The sequence below is a fragment of the Rhincodon typus genome, chromosome 6, assembly GCF_021869965.1.
Source record: "Rhincodon typus isolate 14 chromosome 6, sRhiTyp1.1, whole genome shotgun sequence".
In the NCBI taxonomy this organism is placed as follows: Eukaryota; Metazoa; Chordata; class Chondrichthyes; order Orectolobiformes; family Rhincodontidae; genus Rhincodon; species Rhincodon typus.
In genome coordinates, this window is record NC_063337.1 from 20,619,877 (window position 1) to 20,639,589 (window position 19,713).

Consider the following 19,713-nt stretch of genomic DNA (forward strand, 5'->3'; position numbering starts at 1 on the left):
TCCGTCCTCCCTGGACTGACCTATCCCCTTCCTAACTCCCTACCTACACTCACCTTTCCTGGCCCCATCCCCGCCTCTTCGACCTGTTTGTTTCTTCTCCACCTATCCTCTCCTCCATCCCTCTTCTATCCGCCTCCCACTCTCTCCCTATTTATTTCAAAACCCCCTTCCCCTCCCCCTTTTCCGATGAAGGGTTTAGGCCCGAAACGTCAGCCTCTCTGCTCCTATGATGCTGCTTGGCCTGCTGTGTTCATCCAGCCTTGCACCTTGTTGTCTCGGATTCTCCAGCATCTGCAGTTCCTACTATCTCTGATAGAACAATACCTGTTCTGAAGAAGAGTCACCTGACCTGAAATGTTAACACTGATTTCTCTCCACAGATGTTGCCAGACTTGCTAAGCTTTTCCAGCAATTTCAGTTTTTGTTTGATTTCCAGCATCTGCAGTTCTTTCTGTTTTTATGGAACAATAAGGATTCCCTTGTTCCTGAGTAATGTTTTTAAAAAGCTCAGCATTTGAACTGAGAATGGCTTCCGGCACATGAATGAATGTTGCTTATGACAAGTATAAATGAATCACTTTGAGTTTGACCTATTACACTAACAAATAATTTAAGATAATCAAATTCAACAATTGGGGTAGCTTTCTGTCTTTGTGGCGCAGTGGTAGACCCCCTACCCCCTACCCCTGACCCGGAGGCCTGGGTTCATGTCCCAACTGCTCCAGAAGTGTGTAATAACATCTCTGAACAGGTAGAGAGAAATTTTTGAATAATGCTGTTGGATCGCAACTCACAGTAGATGCTGTGATGTGGTTTTTGCAAGTGTGGAGTGGTTGAGTATGGCCTGTTCTCTGCCTGTTCCAAACAATTGAGTCACTGGCTGTGTAGCCTCCTGTGCTGTAAATGATTCTAAAGATGGATAGATTTTTGATCTTGGGGAATCAAAGGATATGTGGAACAGATAGAGAAGTGGAACTAAGACTGAAAAGTAGTCATGATTGTATTGAATGACGGTGCAGGCTTGAGGGACTCAATAGTTTACTTCTGCTTCGATTTCTCATGTTATTAGAGTAGGATTAAGTGTGAAAATCAATTTAAATTCCCATATAGAGTCATAGAGCTTACAGCATGGAAACAGATCCTTCGGTCCAACTCGTCCATGCAGATCAGATATCCTAAATTAATCTAGCTCCATTTGCCAGCATTTGGCCCATATCCCTCAACCCTTCCTTTTCATATACCCATCCAGGTGCCTTTTTAAATGTTACAATTGTACCAGTTTCCACTACTTCCTTTGGCAGCTCATTCCATGCACGCACCACTCCTGAGCGTGAAAAATTTGTCCCTTAGGTCCCTTTTAATTCTTTCCCCTCTCAATTTAACCCTATGTCCTCTAGTTTTGGATTTCCCACCCTGGGGGAAACACCTTATCTATTCACCATATCCATGCCCCTCGTGATTTTATAAACCTCTACAAGGTCATCCCTCAGCCTCTGATGCTGCAGGGAAAATAGCCCCAGCCTATTCAGCCTCTCCCTAAAGCTCAAACCCTCCAACCCTGGCAACATCCTTGTAAATCTTTTCTGAACCTTTTCAAATTTCACAACATCCTCCCTATAGCAGAGAGATCAGAGTTGCATGCAGTATTCCAAAAGTGGCCGAATCAAAGCACTGTACAGCCACAGCATGACCTCCCAACTCCTACATTCAGTGCATTGACCAATAAAAAGCAAGAATACCAAATGCCTCCTTCACTGTCCTTTCTACCTGGGATTCCCCTTTTAAGGAACTATGAACATGCATTCCAAGGTCTCTTTGTTCAACTACACTCCTCAGGACCTTACCATTTAGCAAGTCCTGCCCTGATTTGCCTTTTCAAAATGCAGCACCTCACATTTATCTAAATTAAACTCCATCTGCCACTCCTCAGCCCATTGCTCATTCTGGTCAAAGTCCCGTTGCACTCTGAGGTAATCGTCTTCACTGTCTGTTATACCTCCAATTCGCGTGTCATCTTGAACAGCTTCTCTCCAGTGTGAGTGCACCAATGAATTTCTAGCTCAGATGGCTAACAGAATCCCTTCTCACAGTTCATTTTCATGGCTTTTCTGGGTCGTAACTGCGCTGATGCTTTCCCAGCTGGGATAGGTAATTGAATCTTTTCCCACAGTCTGTACATTTCCACGGTTTCATCTCAGTGTAATCACACTTGTGACTCCACAAGCCAGATGATTGACTCAAGCCTTGATCATGCATAGAACACATGTACAGTTTCTCAGCATTGTTAATGCTGCTTTTCACTTCCATGTTCAAATCTGATGATATTCAGTTTACGACAGACTGGATGAATCCATGAGAATCTGTGATTTCAGTTTCCAGACACTAAATCGTCACTTCCAATACCCTAACCATTGGAAATAAAGTATATTCAAAGGACCCATGGAAGGCCAGTTAGTCTGTTAAATGAATATTCCAGGGAGAAAGAATCCCTGGAGACATGACAATACGCATAGCCGTCTGGATACAGTTCTACTTTGTTTATGAGCAAGAATTACAACAAAGCACTTGAGATCCTAAAGAAATGACAGAATCATATCTGATTGGCTGCTTAAACAAAATAGATGTGTGATGTCACAAGAATCCTGAAACGTCAGCCTTCCTGCTCCTATGATGCTGCTTGGCCTGCTGTGTGCATCCAGCTCTACACCTTGTTATCTCAGGTAATTGATGAGTATTTTTCTCTTCTCTTGTGTCTAAAGTACTGCTTAAAAGCTTTATACAATTAATATTTCTAAAACTAAATTGCTTTACTTTATAGATTTAAGGGGTTCTGGTTGGTTTCCTGTCACAAAACGATTTTTCTAGTCTATACGTAAGTAGAAGCAGGGACTGATATTCTGTTTACTTAAGATTTCTTTGTGCTCAGGCCTGTGATTTGCATATCCATCAAGATGTTAGAAATCCTAGCTGCTCTTGGCAGTCTAGGTGACCATGTATGCAGGAAGTACCTCTGACTGGAGCGACTCGAGCTCCAGGTTTTGAAACTAAAGCACAGCTGGGAGCACTACAGTGCATTCAAAAGGCTGAGAGTTTCATGGAAACCACACTTCAGGATGGTAGCTTTGGCAGGATAGGCAGAGAGGGAATGGTTGTCCACTGGGAGGATAAAGAGGACGTGGCAGGTAAAGAGAGAATCCCTCAAATGAGCTTTGCTTGCAAATTGCTTTTTTTGCCCTTGGAAAGTAGTGAAAGTGATAGTTCCTGTTTAGAGGCCAGCCAGAGCCAAGTCTATGGTGCTGTGGGTGGTGCAGCTGCTCAGGAGGGGAGGAAGAAGTGTGGAAGGACAGTAGTGGTTGGGAATCCACTAGTGAGGAGAGTGGACAGGAGCCTTTGCGGCTGTAAACATGACTTTAGGATGGTATGTTGCCTCCTGTGTGTCAGGGCCAAGGATGGCAATGAAAAGATGAAGGGCATTCTGAATTAGAAGGGTGAACTGGCAGGGGTGGTGGCCCATGTTGGGCCAAATGATACAGGAAGAAAGAAAAATGAAGTACAAATGGGGGTGTGGTATAAATTACATGACTCAACATATCAGTACGAATGGGAACAATCTCCTCGTGAGGTTTGCTAATGGAATCATGACATAAAGTTCAGAGGGGAGAAAATTTGAGCTGGAATTAGAAGTTAAAATGAAGTAAGTGAATCTAGAAGGTGGAGTTAACGTACACAAGTTAAGGAAGAAATGACTTTATCAAGGCCAAATTAGGTGTATTTGAATATTGAGTGCCTGAGGAAGAAGACAGATGAGTGGAAGGCACAAAAGTAGAAATTTCTTACAAATGAAACAAGTTGCTGGAGAAACTCAGCAGGTCTGGCAGCATCGTGGAGAGAAACCAGGGTCATTGTTTCGGGTCCAGTGACCCTCTTTTAGATAGGCGCAGGTGGGTGCATGGGAGTATGATGATATAGCTACAACAGAGACTTGGCAGTTGAACATTCCAGGCTATATGGTGTTGAGATTTTAGACGGGCATAGAACTGGGGAGCACATTATTGATCAAGGAATGAATTATAGCAGTGAGGAGGGATGATATCTTGGAAGGATCATCAAATGAAGCCCCTCAATTAAAAGCAAAATACTGTAGATGCTGGAAATCAGAATTTAAATCAAAGTTCTTGATAAACTCAGCAGGTCTGGCAGCATCTGAGGAAAGAGAAATAAAGTTAATATTTTGAGTCTGATGTGACTTCTTCAAAGGTCCTCAATCAAATTGAACCATATATAAACTTGTAAAAACGAAGTACAAACAGGCTGTAGATCCCCAAGTGATGAGGGAGACTTGGGATCAAATATGTAATCAAATTTCAGAGTAGCGTAAGAAAATAAAGCAATAATAGTAGCGGATTTTAACTACCCAAACATTAACTGGGATGGTTTTGGAATGCAAGTTAGGGAGAGAGCTGATTGCTTAAATTGCTGCCTGGTGATCATATTTTTTAGCTAGTACATACAGTGGTAATGTCCCTACCCCTGGACTAAGAGGCCCGGGTTAAAGTCCTACCAGCTCCAGAAATGCATAATATCAACTCTGAGACAGGTTGATTAGAAGAATGGGTTAATAAAAAACTATATTTTAAAAAGCCCAACAAGGGAGGGTAAGTACTGGACTTAATCTTCAGAGACAAACCTGGGCAAGTGGAACCCATGTGATTAGGGGAGCACTTTGGAAATAGTGATATAACTCAGTTAAATTTAGGATAGTTATGAAAAAAAAAGGGCCATAAATAAAAGCTGTCAACTGCGGAAAAGCTAATTTTACTAAGATAAAATGCGATTTGACTCAGTGGACTGGATGCAGCTACTTGGAGATAAAACTGCCTAAACATTGAGAAACATTCATGGAAGAAATATCAAGAGTATAGATCAAATATATATCCTTAAAGACAAGGGGTGAGACCAAGACCAGAGAACTCTGGATGTTAAGGATAAAGGGGTATGGATTAAGGATAAGGATATGGGGTAGGCGATGGCCTAGTGGTGTTATTGCTAGACTATTAATCCAGAAACCCAGCTAATGTTCTGGTTTGGGTTTGAATCCCATCACGGGAGATGGTGGAATTTGAATTCAATATTTTTTTAAAAAGTCTGGAATTAAGAATCAATTGATCACCATGAAATCATTGTCGATTGTAAGAAAAATGCATAAGGTTCATTTAATGTCTTTCAGGGGAAGAAATCTGTCACCCTCACCTGGTCTGGCCTACATGTGACTCCAGACCCACAGCAATGTGGTTGACTCTCAGTTGCCTTCTGAAATGGCCTAGCAAGCCACTCAGTTGTACCAATCGCTACAAAGTCTCAGAAATGAAACCAGACGGATCACTTGGTATCGACCTAGGCACCAGAAAAGACAATGGTGGAAACAGCCCTGTCGACCATGCGAAGTCCTCCTCACTAACATCTGGGGGCGAGTGCCAAAATTGGGAGAGCTGTCTCTCAGACTAGTTAAGCAACAGCCTGACATAGTCATACTCTGAATCATATCTTACAAGCAGTGTCCCAAACACCACCATCACCATCCCTGGATATGTCCTGTCCCACCAGCAGGACAGACCCAGCAGAGGTGGCGGCATTGTGGGAAACAGTCAGGAGGGTGTTGCTGTAGGAGTCCTCAGCATTGACTCTAGACCCCATGAAGTCTCATGGCTTCAGGTTAAACACGGGCAAGGAAACCTGCTGCTGATTACCACGTACTGTCCTCCCTCAGCTGACGAATCAGTACTCTTCCATGTTGAATAACACTTAGAGGAAACACTGAGGCTGGTAAGTGCACAAAATGTACTCTGGGTGGGGGATTTCAGTGTCCACCACCAAGAGTGGCTCGATAGCAGCAGTACTGATTGAGCTGGTTGGGTCCTAAAGGACATAACTGCTAGAATGGGTCTGTGGCAGGTGGTGAGGGAGCCAACAAGGGAAAAACATACTTGACCTCTTCCTTACCAATCTACCATCTGCAGTTACATCTGTCCATGATAGTATTGGTAAGAGTGATCATCGCACAGTCCTTGTGGAGATGAAGTCCTGTCTTCACATTGAGAATAATTTCCATCATGTTGTGTGGTGCTACCACCATGCTAAATGGGACAGACTTTGCACAGATCTAGCAACTCGAGACTGGGCATCCATGAGGTGCTATGGGTCATCAATAGCAGCAGAACTGTACTCCAGCACAATCTGTAACCTCGTGGCCCGGGATATCCCCCACTCAACCATTGCCATCAAGCTAGAGGATCAACCCTGGTTCAATGGGGAGTGCAGGAGGGCATGCCAGGAGTACCACCAGGCATACCTGAAGATGAAATATCAACCTGGTGAAGCCACCAAACAGGACTACTTGCATGCCAAACAGCGAAAGCGGCATGTGACAGATAGAGCTAAGTGATCCTACAACAATGGATCCGATCTAAGCTCTGGGTCCTGCCACACCCAGTCATGAACGGTGGTGGACAATTAAACAACTCATTGAAGGAGGAGGCTCCACAAATATCCTCATCCTCCATGATGAAAGAGTCCAGCATATCAGTGCAAAAGATAAGGCTGAAGCATTTGCTGCAATCTTCACCAGAAGTGTCAAGTGGATGATCCATCTCTGCCTCCTCCACTGGTCCCCAGCATTACAGATACCAGTCTTCAAATTCGATTCATTCCACGTGATATCAAGAAACGGTTGGTGACACTGGATGCTGCCCTGACAACATTCTGGCAATAGTACTAAAGACTTGTGCTCCAGAACTTGTCGCTCCCCTAGCCAAGCAGTTCCAGTACAGTTACAACACTGTTATCTACCCAGCAATGTGGAAAATTGCCTAAATATGTCCTGTACACACAAAGCAGGACAAATCCAACCTGGCCAATTACCGCCCCATTAGTCCACTGTAAATTATCAGTGAAGTGATAGAAGGTGTCATCAACAGTGTTATCAACCAGTACCTGCTCAGTGACGCCCAGTTTGGGTTCTGCCAGGGCCACTGAGCTCCTGACTACGTTACAGCTTTGGTTCAAACCTGGACAAAAGAGCTGAATTCCAGAGGTGAGGTGAGAGTGAAAGCCCTTGACATCAAGGCTGCATTTGACAGAGTGTGGCATCAAGGAGCCCTAGCAAAACTGGAATCAATGGGTATCAGGGGACAAACGCTCTGGTGGTTGGAGTCATACCTGACACATAGGAAGATGGTCATGGTTGTTGGAGGTCAATCATTCTCAGCTCCAAGACATCTCCGCAGGAGTTCATCAGGCTATTGACCTTGGCCCAACCATCTTCAGCTGCTTCATCAGTGACCTTCCCTCCATCATAATGTCAGAAGTGGGGATGTTTGCTGATGATTGCACAATGTTCAGCACCATTCTTGACTCCTCAGATACTGCAGCAGTCCGTGTCCAGATCTTGGGGCTGACATGTGGCAAGTGACATTCATACATCACACGTGCCAGCCTATGACCATCACCAATAAGAAACCATCTAACCACCACACCTTGATATTCAAGGTGTTACCATCACTGAATCCTTCACTATCAACATTCTGGGGGTATCATTGACCAGAAACTCAACTGGACTCACTACATAAACAGAGTAGCTACAAGAGCAGGTCAGAAGTTAAGAATACTGCGGCGAGTAACTCCCCTCCTAACTCAAAGCCTGTCCACCATCTACAAGGCACACGTCAAAAGTGTGATGGAATATTCCCCACTTGCCAGGATGAGTACAGCCCCAACAACAGTTGACATCATCCAGGACAAAGCAGCCCGCTTGATTGGCACTGCATCCACTCCCTCCACCACCGCTTAGTAGCAGCAGTGTGTATTGCCCACAGTATGCACTGCAGAAATTCACCAAAGATACTCCGACAGCCTCTTCCAAACCCACGACCACTTCCATCTAGAAGGACGAGGGCAGCAGACATATTGGAACACCACCACCTCCAAATTCCCCTCCAAGCCACTCACCATCCTGACTTGGAAATATATCGCTGTTCCATCACTGTTGCTGGGTCAAAATCCTGGAATTCCCTCCCTAATGGCATTGTGGGTCAACCTACGCAGGTGGACTGTAGCGGTTCAAGAAGGCAGCTCACCACCTTCTCGAGGACTAATGCGGACGGGCAAGAAATGCTGGCCCAGCCGGCGATGCCCACATCCCACAAATGAACAGAAAAAAAGAGAAATGCGTGGCAGATACTGAGGGCTCAATTCAGCAGAGACCCTAGAGAGTATGAAAATGCAGGGGAGCATTTGAAAAGAAAACTAGGTAAGGAAAGCATGTGCATGAGTAAGCATTGGCAGGATAGGAGGACTGTGAAATATCAAAAGTAAGTGATAAAAAGAGAGCAGATTTACAAGTGGGTTTAGCAGCTTTAAAAGTGGATAAATCTGCAAGCCTGCATGACACATGTCTCTCAGACCAAGGGAAGCAAGGGAGGCGATACTAGGAGCCCTGGCAATAATTTTCTAATCCTTTCTAGTTCAAGGTGATGTGCCAGAGGATTGCTTACTTGGCTGCGTTATATAAAAAAAAATGGAGGAAGGTTTAGGCCAGAAAATTACATGCCGGTCAGTCTAACCTCTGTATTGAGGAATTTATTAGAATTCTGTGGGACACAATATTTCTGCCCTTGGAGAGAGATGGATTAATCAGGGATAGTCAGCATGGATCGGTTCAGAGAGGGTGATATTTGACAAATCTGATCAAACCTTTTGAGGTGGTAACCAGAAGTGTTGATGAAAGCAATGTATTTGATGTTGTTTACATGGACATTAGCATTTGATAATTTCTCTAAGTCTGTCGTGAGACCGTAAGAGCCCGGGGTGGTGAACAGTGAGGAGGATAGCTGTAAATTGCAGGAGGATATCAGTGGTTTGGTCAACTAGGCAGAGCAGCGACAAATGAAGCTTGACACGGAAAGGTAAGCGGTCACGCACTTGATGCGGGCTAGCCAGCCAAGGGATGAAACTGAAAGGATCCTGGAAAGTACTGAAGACCAGAGGAACCTTGTGTCTACCCACAGATCTCTCTTTATCCTCCTGCAGGGAGGTGGATAAAGAAGACATCTGGGAAACTTGCCTTTTATTAACTGCAACATTAGCCAGCAAGAGTAGGGAGGTTATGCTGCATTTATATAAAGCACTGGTTAAGTCACAATTGGCATACTGCATGCAGTTCTGCTCACTGTTAAAGGAAAGATGTGAATGCACAAGACAGAACATAAGAAATAGGGCAGGAGGAGGACATTTGGCTCCTCAAGCCTGCCCTGCTATCCAAAAAGATCATGGCTGATCTGCTGCAGGCCTCAACTCTTTTGTGCCAGCTCAGCATAGATATTAACCCACTGATATTTCAAAAATCTATTTACTTCGTCTTTAAGTACTTTCAGTGAACTAGCCTTCACAACTCTTGGGGTTACAAGATTCCAGGCATTCACTGCCCTCTGGGAGAAGAAATTCCCTTACGTATTCAATTTTAACTGAATGTCCCTTATTCCTCGACTCAGCCCCTTAGTTTGAGATTTCTCTACTAGTGGAAACGTCGACTTAACATGTACCCTGTCAAGTCCCCTCAGACTGTTAAGTGTTTCATTAAGATCACTCCTGATTCTTGCAAAATGTAATGAATAACTGCCTAACCTGTTTAGCTGTTCTTGATAAGTCACCCCTTGAATCCCCAAGAATCAGCCTAGTAAATCTCTTCGAACAGTTTCCAAAGCCAGTATATTGTTTTATTTAAATACAGAGTGAGCAGAGGAGAGTTATCAGGTTGTGGTCTGGGATGGAAAGCCTGACCTACGAGGGATGATTTGATTGCCTGGCCTGTTTTCCTGAGCAGCGAGGGTTGAAAGGGAACCTGATAGGTGTATAAGATTGGGTATGGATAGGGTGGACAGGAAAACACTTTTCCATTAGTAGAGGAGTCACTAACCAAGGGGCTTAGATTTAAGCTAAGCGGTAGAAAGCTAAGATTTGAGAAATTTTGTCAGGGTGGTGGAAGTCTGGACCTCAATGCCTGAAAGGGTGGTTGAGTCAAACACTCGTAATGTTTCCAGAGTATTTAGTGGTAGCCTATCAGCCCCAGGTAAATGGGCCAACTGAGGGACTTTGTTTGGAGAGGTTTTTAAAGTTAAGAAAGTGTTTTGCAGGGTAAATCTAGAGAGCATCTTAACACTAATGGGAGAGACCATAGCTAGGGGACATAATTTAATCCAGTAGGAATTTAAAATAAACTAGTATTCACCTTGAAACCACTTTCTTTATAACATGGTAGTACAATTAGCAATTGAGGTAAATTGTATAGATGCATTCAGAGAAGCTGGAATAACACATGAGGAAGGAAATGTTGATGGTGTTAGATGAAGGGTGGAAGTGGGCTCATGTGGAACCTAAAAACACTGGCATCAAGTTATTGACCCGAATGGCCTGTTTCTTGAAAGTTCATTTCCTATAAGCTGCTATAATACTAAGCAAGGGCTGAGTTTGCATGACTCTCATGAGTCACTAGTTTATCTTTTGCAGCATGTTGTTGTTGGCCCTACTCTGTGCAAATTGTAGGAGATGTATATTTACTACTGGCATCTCTGGAAAATTTATGAACAAGAAAGTTCATGCACTTGGAAAAAATGTAGAGTTTCCACTCAGTCAGAAATATTGCATGCATGCTTATGGTATTGTATGGAAAGCTGATGTGTCAGAATGTCATAACTCTGCAAATTGAGAATTTTTTTCAGATGGAGAGTAACCTAATACATGCTTAAGTGATGCATTGTGTTTGATTTGGAAAACAGTGTTCCCCTTTTGTCATTTTGTTTGTGTTAACTGTTAGTTGACATTTATCAGTTCTACTTTCTGTTTCCTTTCCAGGTTATCCAGCAGGTTATCCGACCACTGCTCCTGCCTATACTGCTAATATGTATGCCAGTGGCAGTCCTGGATATCCTCCAGGTAGGCTTTTAAAGTTTATTTTATTTGAGCTTAATGTATTTTTAAATTGATCAAAATGGATCCTTGTGAATTATATATCTACATAATGGATTATAATTTCATGACTACTTATTACTTAGCGTATACAGCTATTTTCTGTTGGACAGAAACTGGTATTTAGGTTTTAAGTTGGATTCATAGAATAGGAAACGGATAAAGATTTTGGGATGGCAGGGAAAGTAGGAATCCTATGTTAGTAAAACTGAGGGAAGAGGGAAAAACATTTGTTTTAATACTGAAATTGCTGTGGCAAAGATTCCTGAGCCAAAAGATACAGCAAACATCCGGGAATATTTCAAGCTTTGGATTCAATTTCTGTAAGTCTTTACCTTTTCAGTTCTCAAAAGAATACAATGGAAGTTACGAAACAGGCAAACTAATATTACCTTCGTCCAAAAAGTTAGTTGTTTAACCATGACGTCATCTACTTTAGATCTGGGAGAACATTTCCTTCTGCTGTGTAAAATGGAATGTCAAAGGAATTGCTCACTGCATGTTTGTAATCTTTAATTTGTCTCCCTTATTAGTTTCTACGTGTTAAATCACATTTTCCCAGTACCAGCACAGAATCTATATAGTGGCTCAAGCAGAAATGTTTACATGCCAGAACCATAAGCATTAGTCTCTATTGGTTTAATTTCCCCATCTGATGCTAAGGGCCACAGTGACCAGTTTGAAAACTATAGAAAGATCTGGGATTTAGGAGGAGTTGCCATAGGTTTCATAGGATTCAGATATCATTTTATAATCTTATCAGATTGTCATTACAAGCATGTTGAATTTATTCATATTAATAAAGTGAATGTTAGCTGAGGCTCAATAGCATTCTCAGTTGTGAGTTGCAAGGTTTTGGCTTCGAGTCCAACTCAGTGTTAAAATCGAGGCTGACGCTGTATTGCAGTACTGAAGGAGTCCTGGATTGTCAGAGCTGCCATCTTTTGGATTAATGGTTACACTGAGACAAAATCTAACTGCAAGTACAAATGTAAAAGATCTCATTGCACTATTCAAAGATGAGCAAGGATGAGATAAGGAAAGGAGAGTAATCTCCGGTGTCTCTTGGGCAATATTATTCCTAAATAAACATATCAAAAAATCTGGTCACACTCACATTGCTGTTTGTGGTAATTTGCTGTGCACATGTTGGCTGCTGCACCTATGTTACAACAGTGATTATGCTTCAAAACCACTTCATTGGCTGTGCACTGCTTTGAAACATTCAGTGCTTGTGAAAAGCGTGGTACAAATAAAACTCTTCCTTTTCTTTCAAGCTATTTGCAGTGCTCGTTATGCTTCATTTTAGGCTTTGAGTTCTGTTTTAGAAAAAATGTTTTATAGTGTAATAATTTATAAAGGGTTGCTCACGAGAGGTCTAAGAATATATTTAATGTTTAGTTTTATTTTAAAATTCGTGTAAATATTATGAGGTATTTCTAAGGAATAATGATTAAAGCAAAGTATTTAAAATACTTCATCATGGTTCATTTGTTACAGATGGGAGTAATTTTAAAAACTTTTTAAAAATTACCTTCCACTGTGGTAGATAGAAAATTCCAATGTAGTTAACTGTACATGAAATTCCTACCTGGTTTACTGTATTCCTGATGGAAATCCAGACTTTTAAGTGTGCCTCTGCATCTGAGTTGGAATCTCCTGCAATTTAAAAAAAAGTCTGTCAAATATCTGACACCATGGTTACGTTCTTTTTATTTGAAGGTCCCCTGAAGGAGGAGAAAACCTTAAGTGCTTTGATAGATGTGATAGCAGTATTCTAGACAGAAGGAAGTTGAGAAGACTTTTGTTCTTGGATCCTTGCATACCACATTGTCTTCAGTCCGATATTTGCAAGATTGAACCATTGCTTTCATTCTCCACCCAAATCTTTTCTTTAACTACCAATTCCTATTTCATCTCTGCAGCATCACCAACTTTATTGCTGTCTCAGTTCATCTACTGAATGCCTTTCTTTCCTCTAGACTCCATATTCTAACAGATCCCTAACTGATCTCCCACATTTCTACGGTCTCCATAAACTTGAGGTGATCCAAAACTCTGCTGCCTGTATCTTAATCCATACCAAGACTCAATTTATCTGTCATCCCTGTGCTCACTGATGTACTGATCCTGGTCAAGCAAAATGTCTCTTTAAGAGCAACAGTGTATTATTTTTTTTGCCTATATCTCATGAACGAATAAAAAGAAGCCAATATTTAACTCCTTTAGCCCCAAGGCTGTTCACAAAAGTATTGTAAAATCAAATTACACCAAGCCATATAAGGAGATGTTAGGTCAGAAAACCAAAAGCTTGATCAGAGGTAAGCTTCAAGAAGTGTGTTAAAGGAGAAAAATGAGTTAGGCAGAGATGTCAGGAGAGAATCTTTCCCCATACTTGCAGTTTTCAAGCCCTGGCAACATTTTTGTAAATCCCCTTTGTGTGCTCTCTAGAGCAGTCCTGTCCTCCCTGTAATGCGGTGATCAGATTTGTGTATACAACTGCAGTTGTGGCCTGATCAGTGTCTTGTATAGTTCCAGCATTATATCCTTACTGTTGTGTTCAACATCTCATTCAGTGAAGGAAAGCATCCTGTATACTGTCTTTACCATTTTATCTACCTGACCTGCTACCTCCAGGGACCTATGAGCATACACTCCAAGTCTTTCATTTTCTCTACCCCTCTTAATATTCTCTGTTTTTCTTTGTGTATTGCTTGTTTTAATTGCCATCCCAAAGTGGGTAACTCCCTGCCCAAGGTAGCATCATCAGAACTGTTGTAGTGGAGACAGAAACTCGGAGAATGGAATGGCATCATTACAGGAAGCAGGGTGTGAGAGTTTATAGTTTGGTTAATGGGTTTGTATTAGATATTGGTGGGTAGCCTATCCCAAGAAATAGAAGCAGATTTCAAGGAAGGGAGGAGTCAGATGGACCAGGTGAAGATGAGAGCAGGGTGGAAATTGGAAGCAAAATTAATAAATTTTTCAATTCCGAACAATGGGGAAAGCAGCACTAGTAATGTCATTGATGTACTGGAGGAAAAAGTTGTGGGGAGGGGCCAGAGTAGGATTGGAACAAAGAATATTCCGTGTGCCCCGCAAAGAAACGGGCATTCCTGGAGCCCATACTGGTACTCATGGCCACACCTTTGATCTGAAGAAAGTGAGGGGAGTCAGGAGAAGTTATTCAAAATGAGGACGAGTTTGGTCAGATGAAGGGTGGTGGTGGCAACAGGGGACAGTTCAGGTCTTCTCCGCAGAAGATGCGGAGAACCCTGAGACCGTCCTGATAGGGAATGATGTGTAAAGGGATTGCACGCCCGTGGTGAAGAGGAGGCGCTGGTGCCAATGAACTGGAAATTCTGAAACTGACAAAAGCGTCAGAAGAATTGTGAACATAAGTGGGAAGAGACGGGACAGGGGATAGAAAAGAAATCGAGCCACACTTTGTCTCCACAAATGCTGCCAGACCTGCTGAGTTTCTCCAGCAATTTGTTACTGTTTCAAATTTCTAAAATTCGCAGTTCTTTGTTTTAACCTAGCTGACCAGATGCTTCTAAATCAGTCTGCAGAACATGCTCATTTTCTTTGGTACAAAGGCATATTCTATTTGATTAACAGTTTAACCAATGCTTTTCCAGTCAGTGCTTAAGGACATTAGGACGTTCTGTAGAGATAATTCAAACCATTTTCGCCTTTACTAACACGTTGTGTGAAGCTAAACGAAAAACATCCAAATTTCTTGTGGCTATCAAATTTTAGCTTTTTAATTGGTTGCTGAATTGAATAATAAAATGAGAAGCTATTTTGTTGATACCAGGAGATAATTTATATGTATATGCTGTGTACTCATCCCGTTACAGAAGAAATAAGGAAATTTCCAGTAGGAGGTGCTCTTTTCCTACTTAAGTTGTGTTTATACTGTAACCTTTCAGTAGAACTGTTTGAGAGCTTTGGGCAGTAAAAGAAATGACTGACAGAGCTGCAGGAAGAAAATAGTAGCACTATTAAACTCTTGCTGATGAAAATTGTTTCCTGGGGAAGGTAATCTAAGTCCTCAGTTCTGAGGGGTCATAAATCATTGCACTGTTAAAAATGTTGAGAACAGCTTGTTTTGTAACACCCTTTTCTGTCTCTGTGCAAGCTTTATTCATGATGAGGCAGAGCTGGCCACAGACATCAACTTCTGGTGCCTCTGAGGGTACTTATGATCTCCCAGTCGATGCTGGCACTGAGAGCAGAACTTTCCAAGCTTCTTCTGCATCATTCAGTAAATAAAACACATTTTTCCCTTTTATACTGTAGAACTTGATTGAACTGATTCATTTTGTGAAGTACAATGTGCAGAAGAGTCCTGGGGAATAATGGGTCAGCCACTTAAGTTTTGACATCTGTTAAATATTTTCTGACACTGTCCAAAAGTCTTGTTTAAATTTGGGTTAGCAAAAGTAAGTTGTGGATGTCGTAATGAAGATGGAAAGTCACTCTTAGAGTATATAGGAAGGTAGGGTGAACTAATGATAAATTGGATGCTGAAACAAGTTAGTACTAGTAATGAATAATTGTCAAATTCATAGTTTTTTAAAATATTTCCAAAAAATTAAACTTGGTTGTTACAAAATAAAGGTTAGAACAAAATCCATTTTATGTTGACGAGATCATCAAAACACGTAAATCTAGTTTGTGCAATACTTGAGATGAGAGAGTAGTCAAATTTAAAAGCTATTGTTAAAAACCATAGAGGACAAATAATTCTGTATCCCTACAAGCTTTCCAAGGTGAAGATCTTGCCCTACCTTAGTTAGACCATGTCTCTTCTGCACATGTTAGAGATGAGTTTTTTTCATGTGGTAGACACATTATGTTTAAATGCAATCTTGAGGATGAAAATGACTAAGAATCTCAAACTACTTTCTGTGCTGTGATGTGCCTAACTGTAAATAGAATCATTGCTTTCTGAAGTAAACCCAGGGTAGAAAACGCAATTCAAGTCGTAACTTATTTTTTACCAAACTGAATTTTGTTTTCTACATTGAATTTTTATAATCATTGTACTGGAGATATTTATTATGTAAAATATATCAAACCACTTTACAGATGTTACAGTACTAATTGTAGAAAAGCCTTTATACTGTATGGTGTTAGAAAATGGGAACTTCAGAAAAAGTACTGAGCTCTGGCAGCAATCTACCACAATTGGTTTAAAAAAAAATTAAAGACTTGTTGACTGTTAACCTGCTTTGAATGAAAAGCATAGCTTACTATGATTTAATCTGTTAACTTTCATATACGTAACTCCCAGTCTATGTGACTAAACAAGCACTTTGTTATCGGCAAACTAGTACAATATTTGTTTACTGTTGTGCTCCAATATAATAGTGAGACCACAGCCAAATTTGCCTGTATGGCCTAAATTCCTGTTTACCAGCAATTGCAGAATTTGTTCTTTTCACCAATGTATGAGAAAGAAGCAGCAGGAAAAGAAGGAATTGCTGTTGAGTGCCAACAAAATTGTGAATTTATAAGTAAATCACCCATCAGTTCACATTCTTGAGTCCTTCATCAAAAGAAGAGCTGCTGTCCAGTTCAATATTTGTAAACGTACAATACAGATTTCACTGAAATGTGATATTTGTAAAACAAAAATTAGGCCCAGACTAATGTGTTAGAGATGGAATCTGAATTTATATCTAAACAATGTTAGTAGTTGGAAATGGGACTGCATTTGTTCCAAAGCGAGACTTATGCTAGTATCTTCATTACAATGCTCCCCTTCACCCAAACCTGGATCTTAAATCTTGGCCTGGTAAGAGATACTTGTATTGTTTATCATCTTCATTGTATTTTCCCCCCTTTCCTACCCCTGTTTTCCTTACCTCAAAAGACTCCTCCCCACTTCATATTGAAACAGCTCCACTGAACATAGCAGTTCACAGGAATCTCCTCAATATCAGAACACATCTGAGCTGCTGTTGGAGGAGTTCTCTCCCTATTATTTATAGAAAGTTTTTACAGTGTGAAAACATTCGAAAAATGGAAAGCTTCCAGTTTGAAGGGTCTATTTTTCTCATTTCTTTTCAGAAAACCTAGCTGGAGAAAGCAATTTATAATGTGTCTGATCTAAATTCCATTTTCCCTAATATAATGAAAATTGGGCAGGGCCAAATATTTTAAAATGATTGTAGATTATATTTGTGGACAGGTTGTACTGTACGCATGACTTTTTCCAAAAGGCTGGCCACGTCCAATTTCTCTACGTCAAGCAGGTAAGTCCTTTTTAAGAGGCAAGGCAATTTGCATTACCTAGTTAGTTGGGGTATGAATGTGCGTATGCATGCGAGAGAGTTTGGATATTTTCAACGTAAATTAGCAGATGGACTAGATGCTGAATTATGTTCGACCAGGGGAGTATAGTGACATTGAACCCAGTGTATAAGTTATGTACTGGGTGCAATACTCTTAAGTCTCACTGCAAGAGAAAAGATTGCATTCAAGCAGATTTACTGCAGGAAATAAGAATGGAAATATAAAGTAATGTAAAATATAAAGTATAGATTTATGCTGTAGGAGCTTGCAAGTTCTAGTGCACTTGCAAAGAAATTAACACAATTTTGACCTGGCAATTATTGACCAGTAGAAATGAGGAAAGCTCCTGGTGCATCTAATCTAGGGCTCTTTATTCTGATATGCAGCAACAGGAGGTAGCTTAAACCTGCAGTAACCTGGTTTCTGAGATACAGATGACAAATTTCTCTTCCCAAAACAGTAGTGGTTTTTCTAGTCCCCTATAATATCATGGTAATTTGTAATGCAGGATTTCACAACCAGGGTTTGTTTGTCAGTCTTCAGACAATTGTTAGGTTGAACTGTAATTAACAATCTTACTAGTACTCATTGCCAAACTTAAATGTTTTTTAGCTTAGTTCAGACTAGTAGCACTGAAGCATTTTGGGTCTAAGTGCCAAAATCATCGTGCACAGCTAATGGGATCAAAACCTATTTATATGTAATGGTAACAGATTATTTTTGTGGACTTTTTTGGTTGAAAAGCTCAACAGCATATCCACATGGTAGGCAAGCACAACAGTTCTTCTTGACAATGGTGTTATATTGTTCTCCCCATTATTATTTGGAGATGGGATGAAATCCTTGAATTCAAATTGCTTCATCCGTAGAGTGATATTTCATTTGGAGACAAGCTTATAATGTAGAGTCTCTTTTGACCCTGCTATTGTTCTCCATTATCATTTCAATCTTTCCATATTTCCCTGGACCACAACTTCTAGCAGTGGTAGTCCCTTAGTCTGCTTTCAGGCATCTATTAATTGTGCTTTGTAACGAACGGCTGATTAATGTAATTTTCTTTTTTATCCTGGGCTGATGGTGGGGAGAGAAATGTGGCCTCTGTTCATTGCCATATCTGACAGATGCATAACTCCTGAAGTCTGCATCCTTTGTTTTTGAAATTTAGATATTCTGAATAATTCTTGCGTAAATTTTTTGACCATTTTTGCACACAGTAAGTAGTTTGAGATGTATGTCATTAAGGGTTATTGCGCACCTTTATCGTGAAGATATATAACTTGAAAACTATGCTTGCATAATTAAGTGTAGAATTATCTTGCCTAAAATATACATAAAGTTTACCCAATGTACAGATTCACAGCCAAACAAGTACACAACTACTCTGAATTAAACATACTGTCCCGTTATTAAATTTATTTCAGCCATAAAATGTTCAGTTATGTAGAAGATATGCGATACACTTTGAATGTAAGATTAAGTAGTAACCCCACATTTTGAACTGAAATTTCCATAGGTACAGGTAGCTAGTTATAATCTTAAACAAACTCCACTGAGTTCAAGATTGTACTTGAAACAAGCAATTCTTACAACAGCAAAATATATTACCCATACCACACTTATACCTTGACTATACAATCTGATATGGTTCTGAGCTTGGTTTTTCATATTTATCCAGCATTTGCTGGATTAGTAAATGACAATTTCATGCACACACAAGATTGATATGCTGTATAATTTGTGTTGTGAAATCGATGTCCTGTGGTTGATTAGCCTTAAAAAATAGGTTTTTCTTCTTTACCTTCTAATGAGTTTCAAGAATTTGTCAAATTTACATTATTAAAGCAAATTAAATACAATCTAGGAAGTTGGGTACCTGTGAAGTTAGGGCTCAATAAATGATGTGATTTATATTCTTGCCATGCCACTCAGAATGAAAATAAACTATAGAATCTCAATCCTACAAGTTGTAAATTTGTTCTAGAGATCCAAAAAATATTAATTTTATCTTTTCCTTAATTTTCCATTTTTTTTTTCCCTCATGATCCTAGCTGATGATAATACTGGACAAGTCAGATTCCAACATAAAACCTGGCTTGATATACCATAGCTCCATTGAACTTTGATTACCATGGCAGTCAGTCCCTGAACATATTCACAAGAGGCTGCCAATGTACTTTTACAAAAGAAGATAAAAGTTTATTACACAAAAAACAGACTACTGTACACTGTAATAACAATTTGAAATGGTTTCACTGCAAGTACTGGAAATAAAGGTATAACTCTTTTAAACCTCAACAACAGCTGTACATGTACTTAAATCTCAGTGAAGGGTCACTGTGTTTCCACTTGGCTCATTATTCAATGGGCACGGCTGTTCTTGGTTTCTTT

General features: G+C 40.6%; 1 protein-coding gene across 4 annotated transcripts in view; it reads left to right on the forward strand.

The window, feature by feature from the left end:
- The window catches only part of fam168a (family with sequence similarity 168 member A), a 128,776-nt gene that overhangs the window by 53,330 nt on the left and 55,733 nt on the right, over window positions 1–19,713 (forward strand). For 2 of the 4 annotated variants that reach the window (XM_048597636.1, XM_048597637.1), the window contains exons 3-4: window positions 10,906–10,986; window positions 15,164–15,289. In XM_048597636.1, coding sequence (XP_048453593.1) covers window positions 10,906–10,986; window positions 15,164–15,289 — 207 coding nt within the window. The remainder of the gene's footprint in view (window positions 1–10,905; window positions 10,987–15,163; window positions 15,290–19,713) is intronic. The other 2 variants (XM_048597638.1, XM_048597639.1) reach the window with 1 other exon arrangement.